At 44.1% G+C, this 19170-nt stretch overlaps 2 protein-coding genes across 7 annotated transcripts in view; both read left to right on the forward strand.

The window, feature by feature from the left end:
* Positions 1-3102, forward strand: part of Dennd2c (DENN domain containing 2C) — a 68204-nt gene extending 65102 nt beyond the window's left edge. For 5 of the 6 annotated variants that reach the window (XM_087620030.1, XM_087620020.1, XM_087620027.1 and 2 more), the window contains one exon: positions 1155-3102. In XM_087620030.1, the coding sequence (XP_087476156.1) occupies positions 1155-1186 (32 nt within the window). In that variant the 3' untranslated portion in view covers positions 1187-3102. 6 annotated transcript variants of the gene reach the window in all.
* A 2012-nt stretch (positions 3103-5114) lies between these two features.
* On the forward strand, positions 5115-13030 carry Bcas2 (BCAS2, pre-mRNA processing factor). Its single transcript, NM_001106458.2, is given in 7 exon segments — positions 5115-5224; positions 5311-5403; positions 6773-6843; positions 7355-7516; positions 9889-9939; positions 11805-11885; positions 12544-13030. Coding segments are annotated over 7 exon segments (678 nt in total). The 5' UTR covers positions 5115-5131; the 3' UTR covers positions 12671-13030.
* Positions 13031-19170: the final 6140 nt, after the last annotated feature.

Below are 19170 nucleotides of genomic sequence, written 5' to 3' on the forward strand. Positions count from 1 at the left end.
TGATGCTTACTCTCCGGGACGATGTGAGGACAGTGGTGTCCACAGGAGACAATGGCCCTAACTCCGAGCTTTGGAGTGTATGCCCCTGACTGGACCCTGCCCTTAACTAGCTGGGAGGCTGTGGGCAAACTGTGCCACAGGCTGTGATTTCATCCGCACCGTGGGTTACATTAGATCAGATGGTGATTTTTAGGGACTTTAAAAGCTCTCTCTTGAGCGTTTAGAAATCTCCAGGGAGTAAGCCAGGTAATTTGAAACTCCAGTCCGATTGAAAACCACTTGTATTAGATTATGTCTTGAGTTCTTTTCCTCCTCTACAATTAGACATTCATGGGGTTTTTAGTGGCTAAACCCGTCAACCAATAGCTTTCCATTAGTGGAGCAGAAAGTGATAGGCGGGAGGCTCTAGAGCAGTGCTTCTAACCTGTGGGTCACAGCCTCTGTCTCCAAAAACATTTACATTACAACTCAGGACAGGAAAACATTTACATTACAACTCAGGACAGGAGCAACACTACAGTTATGTGGTAGCAAAAATTATTTTATGATTAGAGGGTCACCACAATGTTACACAGTCTTGGCGTTAGGAAGGTTGAGGACCGCTGTTCTGGAGGCGTATTTGGGGTTCTAGTTTGGGGAGTTTCAGCCAATGGCTGATTGACCCTGATGCTTTTGGGCCTGTGGAAAGACAAAGACAGAAGAACCTGCTTGTGTCATGGCTGCCAGGAAGCAGAGGCAGAAAGGGACAAAGAGTGCAAGGCACTCGAGACCAGGTCCTCCCTCGAGGCCCCGCCTTTTTAAGATTCCATTACCTTCCACTGGTGCCACAAGCTCTTACACATAGGACTTTGGGGGGACACTTATAAAAAATGACACTTAGGGCTGGAGAGATGGCTCAGCGGTTAAGAGCACTGACTGTTCTTCCAGAGGTCCTGAGTTCAATTCCCAGCAACCACATGGTGGCTCACAACCATCTGTAATGAGATCTGATGCCCTCTTCTGGTGTGTCCGAAGACAGAGACAGTGTAGTCATATACATAATATAAAAGATGACACTTAGCACTTGACAAGGCAGCTAACCCCGAGTGGTTCTGAATGGCTCATGTGTACAAGGGATAAGATGAAGTAAGTTCGAAGACTTTTTCTCTTTCCAGGAAGCAAAATGAGATTTCTTCACAAGAAGTGAAATCTTTGTCTTCATTCTACGCATAACTGAAAGTGCCAAGGACAGTATGTTCCCAAGGATCTGGATGCTTTGAGGAGCCCTGTGATGTCCTTGTGATTGTAAGAGGAGAAAAACTGTCAGAGGGCTCTCCTGTTGCTGCAGACCAACTGGGAACAGTGTGGAACCAGTGCGCGCTGCTCTTCTGATTCGGGGACTGTTTGTCTTTGAGACGGGGTTTGTATATATAGCCCTGACTGTGATGGAACTTGCCACTGTGGAGATCAGGCTGGCCTCAAATCCTGATCTCACAAATCTCAAAGATCTTACAAAGTGTGCTTGCCTCTGCCTCCCAAGCGCTGGGATTAAAGGCATATGCCACCATGCCTGGGCAAGTTACTTTTACTGTGGTGTTTTATCTTTGGTTATTGATGAGCACAAGAAGCTCCACTTTGTGCTTAGTCTATGAAAGTAGTTGTCTTTTACAAGAGAAAGACTGAGAAATACTTGGTGTTGCATTTTCTAAAAACAATGCAAAGATGAGATCAACGAGAGATAAGAATACTGAGAGTTTCAGGTACTAGACACATGGAGGACACCATGGTCACACGATTCTTATTACTGAAGCGTCGGGTTACTTTAAATCCATGGACTGTTTGTGCTTTGAAATTCCAGTACTGTTGCCATTGATAACCCCCTTTTGTCCCATGTCCTATCTTGGAGGATTTCACTCATGTTAGAACTTAAAAAAGCAGACACCATGCAGGGCCCCCCCAGAATACGTGTCCTGCTGGGATAACTTGCTTCTTATATGTCAGCATTATGCTTTATGGAATGGAGCCAATATGAAAATGTCCTTTTAAGGGCATAGCTTCTGTTTATTGAGTTTTGGTGTCTACAATTTGCTGCACTGTGATAATCTACATGTCATCTTATTCAAGCTTTAGATCAGCTTCATGATGTTTTACAAGAAACTGGAGTTCAGAGAGGCTAAGTAATTTGGCCAGTTATATACAAGACAGAACTAAGCCAAACACTTGACTTACGAACACATACAAAGCTGGTTAGTCCTACAGGTGTAAATGAACTGTTTATAGTGATGTTTAAAGTTCTTAGTGGAGCACACCAGAGCTTCCTCTTGGCTCTGATGAGACTCTAAGCTGTGGGTGTCTAGGCAAGGTTTGTTCCTCTGCTGCTGGTGATAGAACCCAGCGCCTTCTGTGCGTTCTGCCACGCTGGTTATTTTTACATCGGTGTGAGTTTCACTTAGTGTTTCCTAAGCCTATACCTCTTCATCAACCAGATGCTGGAAATCTAAAGTCCTAGGGCCTGGGAAAGGGAGTTTGTCAGTGAGGGTGCAGTTTTCATTGAGAGGTGATAGACGTTGTGATAAATGTCAGTTGTTTTCTGTAGCCTTTGCTCATGGCTTTACCTGGCATGGAAAATATTTATTCAGACTTGGAAAGTGTTGTACGTTGTGTTGTACACAACCGACTGTTGTACAGTATTGTTATTGTCACTTATGCAGCTGTATTTGAACGAATCCATTTAAGACTGGTGCTGTGCAATATAGTTCCTAGATGTGGTCCAGGGAAGAGAACTGAGCCTGTCTTTTAAAATGTTAATGCAGCTTACCGAAGTGGAGCCCCTCCCAGACACCTCTCTCATTTGGGCTCTTCTTACTCCAATCCCAATGGAACAGTTCCTAACTGATTGTGTATAAGGTGGGGTAGGAGGGTCTACTGTGGTCAATCATGACTGTCCCTCTGCAGGGAGAGTCTTACCTTCTTACAGTCTAAAGCTGCTTCCTTTCCTTGAGTTTGTTGTACTTTGTTTTTGTAAATGTTGTGAATTCTACATACGTTTGTAAAGAGAATTGTTCAACATTTCTATCAAATGTTTACAGATCTTTTAATGAATAAAGACATTTTAAAAAAAATTCCACAGATCTCTTGGAGAATTTAAGACAAAGCAGCTAAGATGTGTAGTGGCTGCTTTGCTGTGGCAGTGCTAGAACATGGCCAAGCAACGTTAACGAAGAGCGTTCATCCTGCCTACAGTCCAGGGCTAAGAGTTAATTCTGGTGGAGAAGCATGGCGCCAATATGAAGGCAGGAAGGAACAGGGAGAGTTCACATCTTCAAATGGCAACTTGAAAGCAGAGAGCAAAAGTAGCCCATCTCCAGAGACTTCTCCAGCCTAAACTCTACAACAGCGCCACCAGCTGGGGACTGAGTATTCAAATCTCTAACCCCAAGAAGCAGTTCTCACCAAATCCCAACACGTGAAGATACTGCACTTTACATAACCCTATAGACAGCACATTTACACAGTCATAAATTCTCAAATTCATCTTAGACTAACTGGGCTTATAACCGTGACCAACTTTTCCAAAGCTCTTAACAGATAAACCGTGGTTGAATGCACGTTGGATAGCATATGTAGTCTGACAATCGTTTTTGCATTTACCTCTTAGTCTGGAAGATATTTTACAGAGCGTGTGTACTAACTACAGCCTGAGGGGTTGAGAGCCAATGGGGAGTAATATTCTATTACCACAAATCCTAAAGGCAAAGGGATTGGGTTTTATATAGGCTCTAAAGACAAAAATGACAGGATTTTATCATTAATCTTTTTAATCCTGATCACAGCCTCCCCTCCACCCTGTCCTACTCCCTCCCTCTCACCTTTCCTATCCCCATCTCACCCCACCCTTTCTCCTCAGAGAAGGGGAGGCCTCCCGTGAATATCAACCAGCCTTGGTATATCAGGTTGCAGTGGGACTAGGCACATCTCCTATTGAGACTAGATAAAGCAGCCCAGTTGGGGGAAAGGAGTCCAATGGCAGGCAACAGAGTTAGACAACCCCTGCTCCAGCCATTAGAGTCCCACATGAAGACCAAGCTGTACATCTGTTACATATTTGTAGGGGCCTAGGTCTGTCCGTTGTATCTTTGGTTGGTGGATCAGTCCCTGTGAACCCCTACGGGACCAGGTTAGTTGATTCTGTGTTTTCCTGTGGTGTCCTTCCTCCCCCTCTTCCACAAGATTCCTGGAGCTCTGCCTAATGTTTGGCTGTGGATCTTCGCATGTTTCTAACAGCTGTTGAACATCATGAATAGTGTCGGGGTGGGCTCTCTCTTATGGGATGAGTCTCAAGTTGGGCCAGTCATTGCTTGGTCATTCCTTCAGTTTCTGGTCAATCTTTATCCTCATACTTTTTATAAGCAGGACAAATTTTGGTTTTGTGGGTGGGTTGGTGTTCCCATCTCTCCATTAGAAGTCTTGCCTGGTTCCAGGAGGTGGCCATTTCAGGTTCCATATCCCCTGTTGCTTCAAGTCTTAGGGTAAACCTCAAGTTTCCCTTTTCCTAGATTTCTAACTTGCTCCAGAGTTGCCCCTGCTTCGTGGCAGAGCTTTTAAAATGAGGCATTTTGTATATATAATACAGTCCTGGGAGGGTTGAGGTGTTTGCAGTGCCAGGGACTGAATTGGTTTTGCCATTGAGCCGCATCCCTCACTCAGGTTGTTAGATCTAAAAATTTGATTGGAAAATAGGCGCAGATTTCTAGTTTCTATAAAAGAACATTCTTAAGGGGCCAGCTGCGAAATGAGGATAAAACAAGGGAGTGCTTAGAAGCCCAGCACCATGGCGAGTTTAAACAATGGAAGGTTAAAGGATGTGGAAATCTATTTCTCCCCTCCAGCCAAGTCCAGCAACCGCCTCTTCCCAAGTCTACCCTACCCACTCCTTCGAAAATAACCCACGCGGTACCCATACAAAGAAAGTCACCCTGGCATGTCAGCATGTGATAACTAATATTAGAGTCTAGCGGCTACAATTACCAACTGCACAGGCGCCGGAAGCGAAAAGCCAGAGGCAGCGTGACGTCATTCCAGGCGCAGGCGCAGAGAATCTAATCGAGCCTGCGCAGACTCAGAAGGCGCTCTTGGAGTACAGTGCCGCGCGATGGCGGGCACGGGCTTGGTAGCGGGGGAGGTGGTAGTGGATGCGCTACCCTACTTTGACCAAGGCTATGAAGCGCCTGGCGTGCGGGAAGCGGTGAGTGCAGGGCATGTGCGGCGGGGCCGCCCGAGGCACGCTGCTGCCCTTTTCTCGCCGCGACCCCGGCCTGTTCTCGTTCTTAGGCTGCGGCCCTGGTGGAGGAGGAAACGCGCAGATACCGACCTACCAAGAACTACCTGAGCTACCTGACAGCCCCAGATTATTCTGCCTTTGAAGTAAGTGTGGTGTCCTGGGCCCAGCACTCTGACCAGGAGGCTTGCGGACTTTGATTTCGGATTGAGAGCTTTAGCTGTGTAAAATGAACGTCACCTTCCAGGCTAACTGGTGCTTGCTGCTCATATTGAGTGCCATATAGGTATCAGTCGGTTCAAAACCACCAGATGAGCTTTTCATAGGGTCTGTACTACAATAACCCGCGAATGACTTCATTGGTTTCTGCAGACTTGTTGAAGAGTGCTCCCCACGCCGTGTGTGTGTGTGTGTGTGTGTGTGTGTGTGTGTGTGTGTGTGTGTGTGTGTGTGTGTGTGTGTTTTAATATAAGAGTCATAGTATATTTCACAAAAGAACCCTTTATTCTCCAATGTCTATTCAAAAACAGGTATTAGATTTTAATATTTATAATCTTAGGTGCCTGTACTCTTTGCCACCACTGGAGGGAGATTTTTGTACCAAGACTCCGATAGTTAGCAGGTGTATGAATGCCTGAACAAGTACGTCTTAATGGTTATCCTCAAAGTGCAACCAAAACACCATTTAGGCCCTAATCAAGTAAATGTGCGGTGTCGTTTCTAGATTAATGAATTCTGTTAAATTTCAGTCCACACCTGTTCAGAGTTTCTCCCCACCCCCACCCTGCTACACTACGAAGATGTTAAAATACTTTCAGGCTGAAGGAGGAGAAAGACTGCTCCATGTACAGGGATGTGTGATTCTTTCGGATCCAGATCCCAGGTTTTTAAACTGGGTTGTGACTCCTCAGTGGGGGTTTCATAACTGATGTGGGAGCTGCAAGAAATTTGGCAAGAGTAAAAAGTACTAACCCAAAAATTAATTGGAAAAAAATCAAGCCCCAGATCCAAGTGCTGGTCCATGTTACATCATGTGACTTCACAGGTTACGCTGTGTCAGACCGTCATGCAGCACCAGAGACTTCCTGAAATGATTCAAGACTGTTACTTTATGTTGTGAATTATAACGTGACATGGGGCTGGGGTTAAAGTTGTTTTCAGAGTTCCACAACTGATTGCAGAGCATTGAAGACTGCTGATGTAGGGTTAATCCTTGACAGCTGGGCTCTTCTAGGTTCACCTCCTATCGTGCCTAGGTAGAATATGGAATTAAAGAATATGCCTATTTCTTCAGATTCTAGATAGCGTTAACCTCAGAGCAAACTGAGGGGTGTGTGAGGGTGTAGTATAGTGGTCCTGGGTTCAAATATTCGCATCCTTTTTATTTGAGAAGTAATTGAGAGAGGAGAAAAGATTCACTATAATGTATAGTATAAAGTATAAAATATAAGTAAATTACATTCATTATTTTCAACATGATCCTGTCACTAATTCTTTGTGTTGTTTGTGCATCAGACAGACATAATGAGAAATGAGTTTGAAAGACTGGCTGCTCGACAACCAATTGAATTACTCAGCATGAAGCGGTAAGATGAGGCTAAGCTGTGGTAACCGCAGCGCTGCCAGAGGTTGGGAAGAGTGTTTGCTGCTGGGCATAGGACGTGGGAATAGAGAGAACTGTAATCATCATTACTACATTAAAAAAAAAAAATGCTAGCAGATATAATACAGTATTTTTAAGCAACTTTTTAAAAAGCTGATAAGCAGACTTTATGTAAGAAGGGTCATGGTAGACGAACAAGGACAAGGGACATGAGAGTCTCTGTGACTCACAGCTTATTTACCTAGTTTACATTTATGGAAGTAGTTCTTTGTTACAGTATACAACTGTGTTTTTATCTGTCAAGATCAGTTTCCAAACTAACAGGTTTCTTTGTACTGCCTGGCCTACATTGTGTCCTTGGTCTTTTGCACATGCAGGGTCATGGTCAGGGGTTGATACTTTGTGTCTCTGCCTTTATGTAATGGGCATATGTCTGTGGAAAGGGGTGATGAGTCTTTGCGAGATACATTGGTTTATTTGTTATGTAATTTCAGATATGAACTGCCAGCCCCTTCCTCGGGTCAAAAAAATGACATCACTGCGTGGCAAGACTGTGTAAACAATTCTATGGCCCAGCTGGAGCATCAGGCGGTGCGGATTGAGAATCTGGAACTGATGTCACAGCATGGGTGTAACGCCTGGAAAGTGTACAACGAGTAAGAGGCGCTGGGCTCTCTCTTATCCTGTGCCACCCAGGGTGGTATGTGCATGCTTATCATTCCAGCACTTGGCTGGGAAGCTGGGGTGTGGAGGAGGGCCTGCCTGGCTTATATTTTGAGTTTAGTCACCCTAGGCTCACCTAGCAAAACTGCATGTCCAAAATAATAATAGCAGTTGTGCTAGACTTGACTTGGGGCTGTATCAGAACAGAGTGAAAGGCTGCATCTCGAGTCCTGCCTTAGAGTTCACTAATGCTGAGCTCTTTTACGTCCACATAACTCCCACACTCACTGTGCGGTATAAGAAAATGAGCTCTGAGGGTGATCTGCAGAGCACCACTTGATAAAATGCAGTCCTTAACGTGTGGATGCTTAAATAATGGATTCCCATGTTCATGTATCATGGTACTTAAGTCTTGAACACAGAATCAGGGATACCGTACCATTTCTCCTAGGGGAAGTATCTATACACACACACACTCACACACAAACACCTACCTCTCACACATACCTCTTACAACTTTAAACAGTAAGCTGGACGCACAGGAGTATGGCTACATTTGGGGCTAGCCTAGGCACACAGCTTCCCCAAGCCACAAATTTAGTCCCTGTCTTATTAATAGATTAATACCCAACACTTAAATTCTATACTCTGGTGCTCACTGGAGAACTAAAATTAAAGAGTGGAGTGGGCCTTGTGTAGCCTTAGTTGTGGACCAGAAACCCAGATTGTTCACTGCTGTGGACGTGTTTATGAATTCTCACAAATTAGTAAACAGTGGTTTAGGCAAGCCGAGTAGTGTGGAATATGCAAATAATGAGAATCGAAATTGTAAAAGGGTTCTGCTGAGTTGGGCTTACTGATGCCACCAGTTTAGCTCCAGGCTCAGTGAGAGGTCCTTTCTGCTGACAAGCTAGAGAGATGGAGGACAAATCCTCGAATGATGACCGTTAACCAGGTATGGTGCTACATGCCCATATACCTGTAAGCTCGGCACTTGGAAGGCAGAGCCAGGTGGGTGGGTCTGTGTGAGTTCCTAGCCAGCCTGGTCTACGTGGTAGTCACAAAAGAAGAAAGTCATTTTAAAAGGTTGGTAGAACTGGACCTAGTAGAACATTTAATCAAAGCCCTGGGGAAGACCAGGAATCAGTGCCAAACTAGATTGAGACCCTTTCTCAAACAGATTTTATTTAAAAAGAATGGTGGAGTCAGATGATAGCCCAGTGCTGCAGTGCATCAAGCATGCGGTTTGGATTTGATACCTAACACCTACACCCAGATGCATTCTTACATCTGTACAGTTGGATTCTTAAGACAGCAAGGAGACTAGGCACAGTGACACTGTATAAGCTGGCCTACACTATACAGTGACACCTTATAGTTCCCTCAGACAAGAGACCGGCAGTATGGAGAACAAAGGAATATACCGTACAGTCTGGAGAACAGCTTTCTAGTCTGTTTGTCTTTAGCTCACCAACTGTGTGCACGTCACTTGTCTGCCTTTCAGCCAGACAGCACTCTGAACATTCAGAGCATATTTGCCTCCAAACCCAGTAGCTACTTCTCCACAGGAAGCAAATGTTATCAAAAGTAAAGTTTCGAGAAGTTCAAACAGAAACCTCAGAATCAAGCGTGAGAATGACACTCTCCAGTGCAGGATTGGCAGGCCTCGGAAAGAGCAGAGGGTGGGAACTAGAAAGGTACAGCTGTGGGAGGAAAGATCGTTAGAGAAGTCCTGGTGTCCCTGCCAGCACTATACACACTGGGTCTGGAGCCAGCACAGTCAGGCCAGGGTTGCTCAGGGAGACCTGAATGGTGATCATCTGTCATAAGAGAAGGTCGATGTGGTGTGTGACTTCTGTCTTCATAGCAAAAGGAGTCACGACTAGTCTGATGGCACTGTCTTTAGTTCTGCAGCTACTTTAACACAGTCTGAGAGGCAAAGGGATTCCCTGAGTCCAGGAGTTCAAGGCCACCCTGGAGAGCATAGTGGGACACTGTCTCCAAAACAGAGGTCCTAAGAGTTTAAGAAGTAACATCAGGTCAGGCAGTGGTGGTGAACACATTTAATCCCAGCACTTTGGAGGTAGAGGCAGCCTGGTCTACAGAGTGAGTTCCAGGACAGCCAGGGCTGCAGAGAGAAACCCTGTCTTGAAAAACAGAAAAATGATAAGTTACATCATTATCTAAAATCAAACCCAGTAAAGTACTGGATTAAACAAATGTTAATGAATTATCTGATATTCTAGACACAGATCCCCAGATTTTTAGGTTTTTAGCAGAAAAACCTGACTTGGTATAAATAGGCAATTCACTTTTCCTCGGTGTTACCAGATTTCAAGGTGTCTGTGCTCCCTTCCTTCCTTAGAAACCTTGTTCACATGATTGAACATGCACAGAAAGAGCTTCAGAAGTTAAGGTAAGTTGTTTATTTCTATTTGAACAAAATGTAGATGAACCTCTGATAGGGAAAGAAAAACTATTATGTAGTAAAATTCCACTTCTGTTAAGCAGTTTTTAATCATGTATGTTGTTGGTGTGTGTAAAATGGTTACCTTTGAGAAAAATAGAAATTCATAATATTTAAGAGGTAGATATCAAGGAACAGCAAAAATCAAAGCTTGTACCTTTATGACATGTATTGATGAGAAGCTTTGTATGTTGTGGCATGTGTTGAAGGGAAGCTTTGTATGTTGTGGCATGTGTTGAAGGGAAGCTTTGTATGTTGTGACATGTATTGAAGAGAAGTTTTGTATGTTGTGGCATGTGTTGAAGGAAGCTTTGTATGTTGTGGCATGTGTTGAAGGAAGCTTTGTATGTTGTGGCATGTGTTGAAGCTTTGCTGGTTTATGAGAAGTGGGTTAGGAAGATGGACCAGGGGTGTGGAACACAGCTGTAGCCCTGGTGCTTCAGAAACTGTGTCAGGAAGAGTTTGAGCTCACAGCTCAGCTACATGGAGAGAAACTGAAAAACCATCCAGGGGAACATGGTTGTGGTCTGAAGGGTTTGTCCCTGAACATACTTCAGTCAGCAGGGGTCATTGAGCAGTCAACATGGACACCCAAAATTGACTGGGCCTCCAACCAGAGATGCTGCCGCACCTTCATAGTTAGAACATGGAGGAGCCACCCTTGACGAGCCCTCTGCTCAGTAGGGACTGGCAGATTCCAATTGACAGGACCGAGTGGCCAGGTAGTGCCGAGCTTCACATATGCTGTAGTACAGTACTGGGTGTAGTTAGTACAAGTGCAAGACACTGTCTTCAACTTGTGTTTTTGTTTCTAAAGTGGTTTTGGTTTTAGTAAGTAAACCATATAACGAATAGCTATTAATATACTAAGTGATGTTAATAGAATTTACTGTGATATTTTTGATCTACTGTGTCTAGCATCTGGCACTGGGTTTGCTGTACCAAAGTGGAGGAAAAACTAAGCTTGAAACCTGAAAACGTTCTCTACAACTCACAAGTCTGCAAACCTGAGGAGAACACCTTGTGAGTCAGGCAGGACATTAGGATGACACTGCACACATACGCACATAGGAGAAAGAACCTTGAAGGACTCCCACTGTCTCAGTTCATGTCCTCTTGCTAATAATACCACAGGCTCAGTAAGGTGGAAAGAAAAGACCTTCATTTTGACTTACAGTCATGGGAATTCAAGGTTGAAGAACTGGGTCTGCTGACAGTTAGGGACAGATCCCAACATGGTACTTGGAATCACATGACAAGAGGGCTGCGTGTGTGTGTGTGTGTGTGTGTGTGTGTGTGTGTGTGTGTGTGTGTGTGTGTGTGAGAGAGAGAGAGAGAGAGAGAGAGATATCGAGATCTAGTCTCTATGAAGCCACTAGTATTCAGAGTTTGGAGTTCTGCTCTGATAACCATGTCTAATCCAACCACCCTAAAGTCTGCCTCTAACCACTGTCATTGGATCAGCATTTCATGCTCTTAGTATCTCTCAACAGCTGCTACACTCCAGTGTGAACGTTGGGCAGGGTAAGCCTTCGAAGTGTAGCACTCACTGAAAACCCCATAGCTGTTACCAGGAAGGAGGAATTTGTAATCTATGTGTATGTTTGTGGGTTTTGTTCGTTCATTTCCTCCCACAATGAACAATTTTATGAAATTTGTATTTGTAAAAACAACTAAGGTAAAAATAATTCCTAGAATTAGCTGTGCTTGTGTTTGTGGGCACTGAAGAGTTTAAAGACACTTTATTGTCTTGTTGTCCTGTTGAGTTTTAACGTATTGAAATGTCACTGGATTGTATTAATAACTTTTCACAGGAAGCATATTCAGGATTTAAACTGGCAGCGCAAGAACATGCAGCTTACAGCTGGGGCTAAGCTGAGAGAAATGGAGTCAAAGTGAGTGATTCTTCCCGTCGGCTTTCCATCAGGTTTACGTGTTTCACCACCACGTTGTGTTTGCTGTGTGCATGGGCAGCTGTGGGAGTCCCAGAAGGCCCATTCGTGTGTCTGCTGTGTGCTGAGGGGGAGGCATGCAGAGTAACTGACCACCACTTGGGCTGAGTTGCTGCTCTGTGCTGGCATTGCAGCCAGCTCGAAGCCAGCAATCTTGTAGGAAGGAAAACTCCATACTGTGCCTAATTTGTGCCTTGGTTGTTTTCTCCAGTTAATGCATATTTTAAAAATATTCTTCACACACACACACACACACACACACACACACACACACACACACACACACATACATTTATAGAAATCCCTAACTATGGACTGTGTGTGTCCATGAACATGTTAGACCCCTCATGTTGGAAATAAGGAAGAAAGATCATGACTTTTAAGGCTAGCCTTGGCTACAGAGTGACATCTGTTTCTTAAGTGCAGTGATGAGTGTTTACGCCATCTGCTTCCACCGTCCCTCTATCCCCACAGCATTCTCTTCCCACCCTCTTCATCAGGAGTGTTGTCCCTTAAACTAATGTTTAAGATGAACTGCACGAAATTTTACATCAGCTCAGTTTCCCCTCTTCTCTCTTTTTCCTTTTCCTTTCTTTCCTAGTTGGGTGTCGCTGGTGAGTAAGAACTATGAGATTGAGCGGACTATTGTACAGTTGGAGAACGAGATCTATCAAATCAAGCAGCAGCACGGTGAGGCAAACAAGGAAAACATCCGCCAAGACTTCTGAGGACGTGGGCAGCAAGGAAGCGAAGTGAGCTCCACGAGACTCGGCACGGACTTTCTCAAAGCGACTGTTGGTGACTCAGTGTTTAGAGACTGTGGGCTATGTAAACTGTTGTATTGCTTTTGTGTATGTCTTAGCAAAATAAAGATTGTCAACATGTTGCTATTTTTATAGCTATAAAAACCCGAGTTTTCAAAGTGAGTATGACTTTACAATAATCTTGTCATATTTTGTAGAAGTCTTTTTTTTTTTTAAGGCTTCAATTTTTGTAATGAAGCTTCTTTATTTTTAAGGTTTCCAATGTGTTCAGGAAGCTGAGAACCTTGAATTTGTGTTTTGTTGAATAAAGGTCTAAGCATTTGTGTGTGTGGCTCTAGTGAACTTTATTGACGGTATTTAAAGGAGTAAAGCTCCCTCCTAGGAATCTATGATAGAAATCGGTGTAGTGAGAATTCTGGAATTAATTATAGTTTCTTTTTTAAAAATGCAGAAATAGAAGAATATGTTTTCATTTTAATCCCAGGTGTGGAGATATGAGGCTGATTTGAAGCAGCTGGTTTGTGTCATGCTTTAGCAGGGCTCCGGTTTGCCAGCTGCAGATAGTTTCTGGATTGCGTGACGTTGGAATAATGGAAGCTTTTCGGAGGGATGTAAATCTAGGCCCTGAGGGGCAGGCAGTGTTGGTGGCTGTGGTTAGTAGTCATGCTCGAAGAAGAAGCAAGAGTTAAAATTAAATTCAAGGATCTCTCCCCTTCTTTCTGTCCTAACCAGTGATAGGGGTGAAACCCAGAAGGATAAAAGGGAGAAAGAAGAACCCACAAAGTAGCAAAGGCCAGCGGCAATAGGACATGCTCAGTGTTGGGGGCTGAGTAAGGAAGGCCTCTGTCTTCCCTCTGCTCCTGCTGGGATGGCTGGCTCGGGACTTCTTACTCCTTGGAGGCTGACAGAGGTGCTGAAGTGATACTGATCCTGCATCAAAAGTGGAGACAGCCTGATCCTCAGCCCAGGGCACCCATCATGTGTTCACCTTATTGATGTCATCGTACTTGCAGCATCGTGGCACGTTAGATCCACAGTGGACACACTGAGGGAGGGACCACAGAAGACTGTACCAACGCAGCTCTGGGACGAGCATGGCTACAGCCTTAGCACATTGCTTGGTGCCAGTCAATGTAAGGATGGTGTTTTAGCTAGTCATACTTGTCATTCACACCCATCACAAACACGAGGGCTTCAGAAGGCAGGGACAACGGCACTTTCAGCTCCACCTTGGCCTCCATGGTGGTAAGGATGCCAGTAGACCTTTTTTTTTGGCAAGGAATCTCCATGCCTTTGTTCATCCCTGCAGCTGCCCCCTCCTTATTTCCCCACATCTACTTTCCTGTCCCTGGCCACATTGAATCTGTTAGAGAAAATCTGCTCAGGGAAGCTGGCAGCTGTGTTTAACCACGGTGAAAGGTTTTAGCCTAGGTGTTTCTGACATCGTGCAGCCATTTTTCTAGTGAGGGTCAGGAGCAACATGGTGGAGCAGAAATCTTGGGAAACCTTGTGGTTTGAGCAGAAAAGCATGTTTAAAGGTCCCGCCTGAGAAGTGCACAATTTCTAAGAGGTTAGTGCATTGAAAGGGTGTGGGAAAGTCAAGGTGTGGTTGTTCACCATGAGAGTGTAAGACCAGCCTAGACTGCAGAGTGAAACCCTGTCTCAAAGGAAGTGCTTTTCACTAGAACAATAAAAAAAAAATCTTTGATGTGAGTTTCCATAATTGGCAAAGGCAGCACAGTATAAATTAATTTCAAAGACTAGGAAGGGCTCTGGGACACACAGTCATCTAGGGTATTGTTTTTCTGGGGCTTTCCTCCATACTTAGCCATCAAGGCATTCAGAAACCACTGTTGAGGTTAAGACAGGCCTTAGCACACTAGGCCCCTCCCACCCCACTACCATTTACTCTCAGGCCAGTTTTAAAAGATGCAGGAGTTAGGTGTTACAGAGGCTTGGCATGAGATTTCCAAGGAAGGAAACCTGAGACTGTAGAGTGGCTGGGTCATGACCCACAGCAGCCCCTGGTGGTGAAGCATGAAGCTGGGCAGGAAGCTAAAACTAATGGAGAAATACCTGCTGAATCTGAGAGACTGGCTGTGGCTTGCAACCAGCGCCAGAGATACTAGTCAAGTCCTTTGTAGTTTATGCTGCACCGCTGGGTACCCCATTACTAGCTGCCAAACCGTAAGCTGATGCTAGCCCCACTGAGTTTCTTTTTTTAAACATTTATTTTATTTATTATGTATACATCATATCGCTTTCTGCCTGCATTTATGCCTGCAGGCCAGAAGAGGGCACCAAACCTGATTATAGATGGTTGTGAGCCACCATGTGGTTGCTGGGACCTCTGGAAGAGCAGACAGTACTCTTAACCTCTGAGCCATCTCTCCAGCTTCCCCACTGAGTTTCTATTTCTGAGAATTCTAGTCAAATCTCCCTTCTTGACTACTCTGGGTGCCTATTTCTACTGGGAATGGGAATGTTTGGCCAGCCCAGCTCTACACGTTTGTAACTTGTACAGCTTGTTTGTACATTGTGTTTGTAACTTGATTTTCACAGTGCTTTAGGACTGAAAGTACTGACTGCCCGAGGAGATTTTGAATCTGGACTTTAGAGGGAGGGAATGCTTAAGACGTTGGTACCTCTTGTTGAGGAACTGAACGCCTTTTGCGTTGTGAAGTGAACTTGAGCCTTGAAGCCAGAGTCAAATGCTGTAATGTGAATCTTGAGTTTGTGTCCCCTCCAAAAGTCCGTGGGTCAGAGGCTCAGCCCCCCACTATCAAGGGTTGGTGGAACCTTTAAGAGGCAGAACCTGGTACATAAACCTTAGGTCCTGAGGGATGTGCACTTGATGGAGAAAGTACAGTAATCTGATCTGTCACCCCTCCTAGTCCTGTTGTTCCTGCCTTAGCCTATGGGTTTAAGGGCATTAGAAGCCCAAAATGACTTTCATGGTTGCTGGCAGGAACACTACCCACTCTGGAATCAAATCTTTTAGGCCCGCAGGACTCAGGGTTGTGGGAACAGGATGCAAAAACTTTCATAGTGGGTCACTAGGAGTGATAGTGAACTATTCCCTTTTCCACCCTTGATTCCTGAACCTATGGATCCTGGCTATGGGAAAAACTGTACCATATATTGGACACTGATTCAAAGCATATACCATCTTCTGGAGAATCCTGCCCCAACCCTCCATTCTGCTGCTACCTAACTGACACTATAAATGTGTCTTCGAAAGGCCATTCTATCATGCCAGCTGCTTCAGGATGGTGAGGAACATGATAAGAGCAGTGGATTTCATGATTGTGAGCCCACCGTCGCACTTCTCTGGCTGTGAAATGAGTTCCTTGGTCAGAAGCAATGCTGTGTGAGATACCATGACGATGGATAAGGAACTCTGTAAGTCCACGGATGGTGGTTTTGGCCAAAGCATTATGTGTAGAAAAGGCAAATCCATAACCAGAATAAGTGTCTACTCCAGTAAGAACAAGCATTGTTTTGTTCCACAGAGGAAATGGTCAACTTGCCACCAGACTTGTCACCTCAAGGAATGATGCCATATCTGGGCTCATATGAGTTGGTCTGTGCTGTTGGCAGGTCTGGCACTCAGCAGCAGCTGTAACCAGGTCAGCCTTGGTGAGTGGAAGTCCGTATTGAGTCTAAGCATAAGCCCCATCTTGGCCACCATGGCCACTTTGTTCATGTGCCCACTGAGCCATGACAGGGATGGCTGGAGGAAGAGGGTGACGGTCCACAGAATGGGTCATCTTAGCCACTTGATTGGTTCTGAACTGATGACGGTGATTCCAGGAGATCCCAAGAAACATTGTGGCATTCCAGATAAAGTAGGGAGGGGCTTATGGGGCTGGAGAGATGGCCCAGCGGTTAAGAGCACTGACTGTTCTTCCTGAGGTCCTGAGTTCAATTCCCAGCAACCACATGGTGGCTCACAGCCATCTGTAATGGGGTCTGATGCCGTCTTCTAGTGTGTCTGAAGACAGCTACAGGGTACTTATATATAATAAATAAATCTTTTTTTAAAAAAAGATTTATATTTTAGCTACAATGTACTTATATATATATAATAAATAAATAAATCTTTATTTATTTTATGGACATAAGTAAGTACAGTGTAGCTGTCTTCAGACACACCAGAAGAGTACATCAGATCTCACTACAGATGGTTGTGAGCCACCATGTGGTTGCTGGGAATTGAACTCAGGACCTCTGGAAGAGCAGTCAGTGCTCTTAACCACTGAGCCATCTCTCCAGTCCTAACTTGTATTTCTTAATTATCCTAAACTGTGTAATAGTAACTTTCAAGGACTAGAACTTTACATTTTAAAGTGACTTGGATAGGTACAATACCTTCAGCAAGAGTTGAAACATATACAGTATGTTGTAACGAAAAAAAAACCCATAAATTTTAATCAATATATAAAAACCCATACCCATATAAAAACATTTGGCTCGTTGCTCTCTAGAAGTAGACTCAACAATCTACCATTTTGTCCTGTCATTCCCACATCTCCCTGTTTCTTACAATCCCCTCTTTTCCCCCTAAAAATAGATGGGAGAGAAAGGATACAGGAAAAAAAGAAAGAAATCCCTGAATCTAACCACCTTTACTTTGTTTCCTCCCTGACCAAGACCATTAACAACTTGTGACCAACTGCCCTTACACGATGATAAACATCTATCACCTATCCAACGACTAAACCTACCCACCCTACCTCTTGGGAATGGGAGCATCATTTTCTTAAGATTGCTTCCTATTGTGTGTGTGTGTGGGGGGGGAAGCATTGACATTTGGGGGAGGGGAGGCTCTAAAAACATTGGGATATTGGCCAGAGTCCTTCGAGAGCTGGTGCATGGCTTGCTGTCCAGTCTCTGTGTGATGGGACAGCACAGGACTTAGCTGAAGTCCTGGCTGGAGCAGTGTGTGGGGCTGGACCAATTGAGCTAGACCTTTGAAGTTGTTCTGGATGCAGGTTTTTGAGGGAATAGCTACTGAAGCAGTCTGTGAGGCTGGATCACCTGGGCTACTTGTGTTGATGTGCAGTCCTTTGCTCTAAAAACACACAAACTTTTTTTTTTTTTAATTTTCTTTTTTTCGGAGCTGGGGCCCGAACCCAGGGCCTTGCGCTTGCTAGTCAAGCTCTCTACCACTGAGCTGAATCCCCAACCCCACACACATACTTTTCAAGGTAATTCATTTCTGTATTAACACGTGTATGGGACATGCAGGGAGCGCAAATCAGCTAAAGATGATTCTCTGCTCTGTGTCTGAGCAGGACAGACACCTGTATGCCTGTATAACTGGACTTTAATAAGAATCTCCATCTGTGTCATATAAAAGACGGCATGTAATGTAAGTCCTGAGGACTCTGTAGCCAACAAGACCTCCTGGCTACTCACAGACCTTCCTGTCTTAGCTAGTCTCACAGCTGTTTCCATGTGGCGGCTTTAGCATTTACATCATATGCTGTGCTGTTCTTCTTGGTTTCTTCTTATCTGCAGCCAAGAGACTTCAGGAGGTCTGACTTGCTCACATCTAATCCTCATTGATTTTGAAGGAATCCACAGCTCTGCTCTTTTCCTATTGAAGCAAAGACCTAACTTGTCCCCCAACGCAACACATTTCCTGACTTCCATTCTGAAGTTAACACTTAAAACATGTAGGCTGGTTTAATTCAGCAGTCATTTCTAAAATCCAGTGGTTTTCAGCTTCTGTGTTACCTGTCGCTGACGTTTAAAAAATTTAAAGTCAATAAGGCATTGTTTATTCTAGCTCTGAGAGTTCTCCTATTCTTCTGTTTAATAAGCATTTCCTTTAAAGTCCTGTTAGATCTCTCCATAATGCTTGTGCTGTAGTATTGTAAGGCATATCAGCAACATGTTTTATGTTATAATATCTAAAGAATTGTTGCATTTTACTAGATACAAAAGACAGATTATTATGACTTTAATTTGTAAAGATATTCCTAATATAGCCATCACTTCAAATAAATGCGTAATTACAGAACTAGCCTCTTCAGAAGCAAAGGTAGAAAGCCTGTATGAGATCAAATATGATATATATGATTTGAATTATTTATTACAGTTATATAAATAACAAAGTTAATTCTGAGTCATCTGGAATATATTCAGCAGTTTCTATATGCAAAGCAGTTCTCTGCATATTGAGAATCATTAAGTTCTGAAAAATCCAATAGAGCCATGAGTATAAGAGTTCTGACTTCTGAACTGAAGCCTGTAGACTTTGTTTTTTTTTGTTTGTTTGTTTTGTTTTTTTTTTTTTTTTTGGTTCTTTTTTTCGGAGCTGGGGACCGAACCCAGGGCCTTGCGCTTCCTAGGTAAGCGCTCTACCACTGAGCTAAATCCCCAGCCCCGCCTGTAGACTTTGTATTATTTTACTTATGCTTTATGACTTATAACCTGCCATTCCTGACTTATTGGCA

Source organism: Rattus norvegicus, chromosome 2 (genome assembly GCF_021556685.1).
Source record: "Rattus norvegicus strain SHRSP/BbbUtx chromosome 2, alternate assembly SHRSP_T2T, whole genome shotgun sequence".
Taxonomy (NCBI): Eukaryota; Metazoa; Chordata; class Mammalia; order Rodentia; family Muridae; genus Rattus; species Rattus norvegicus.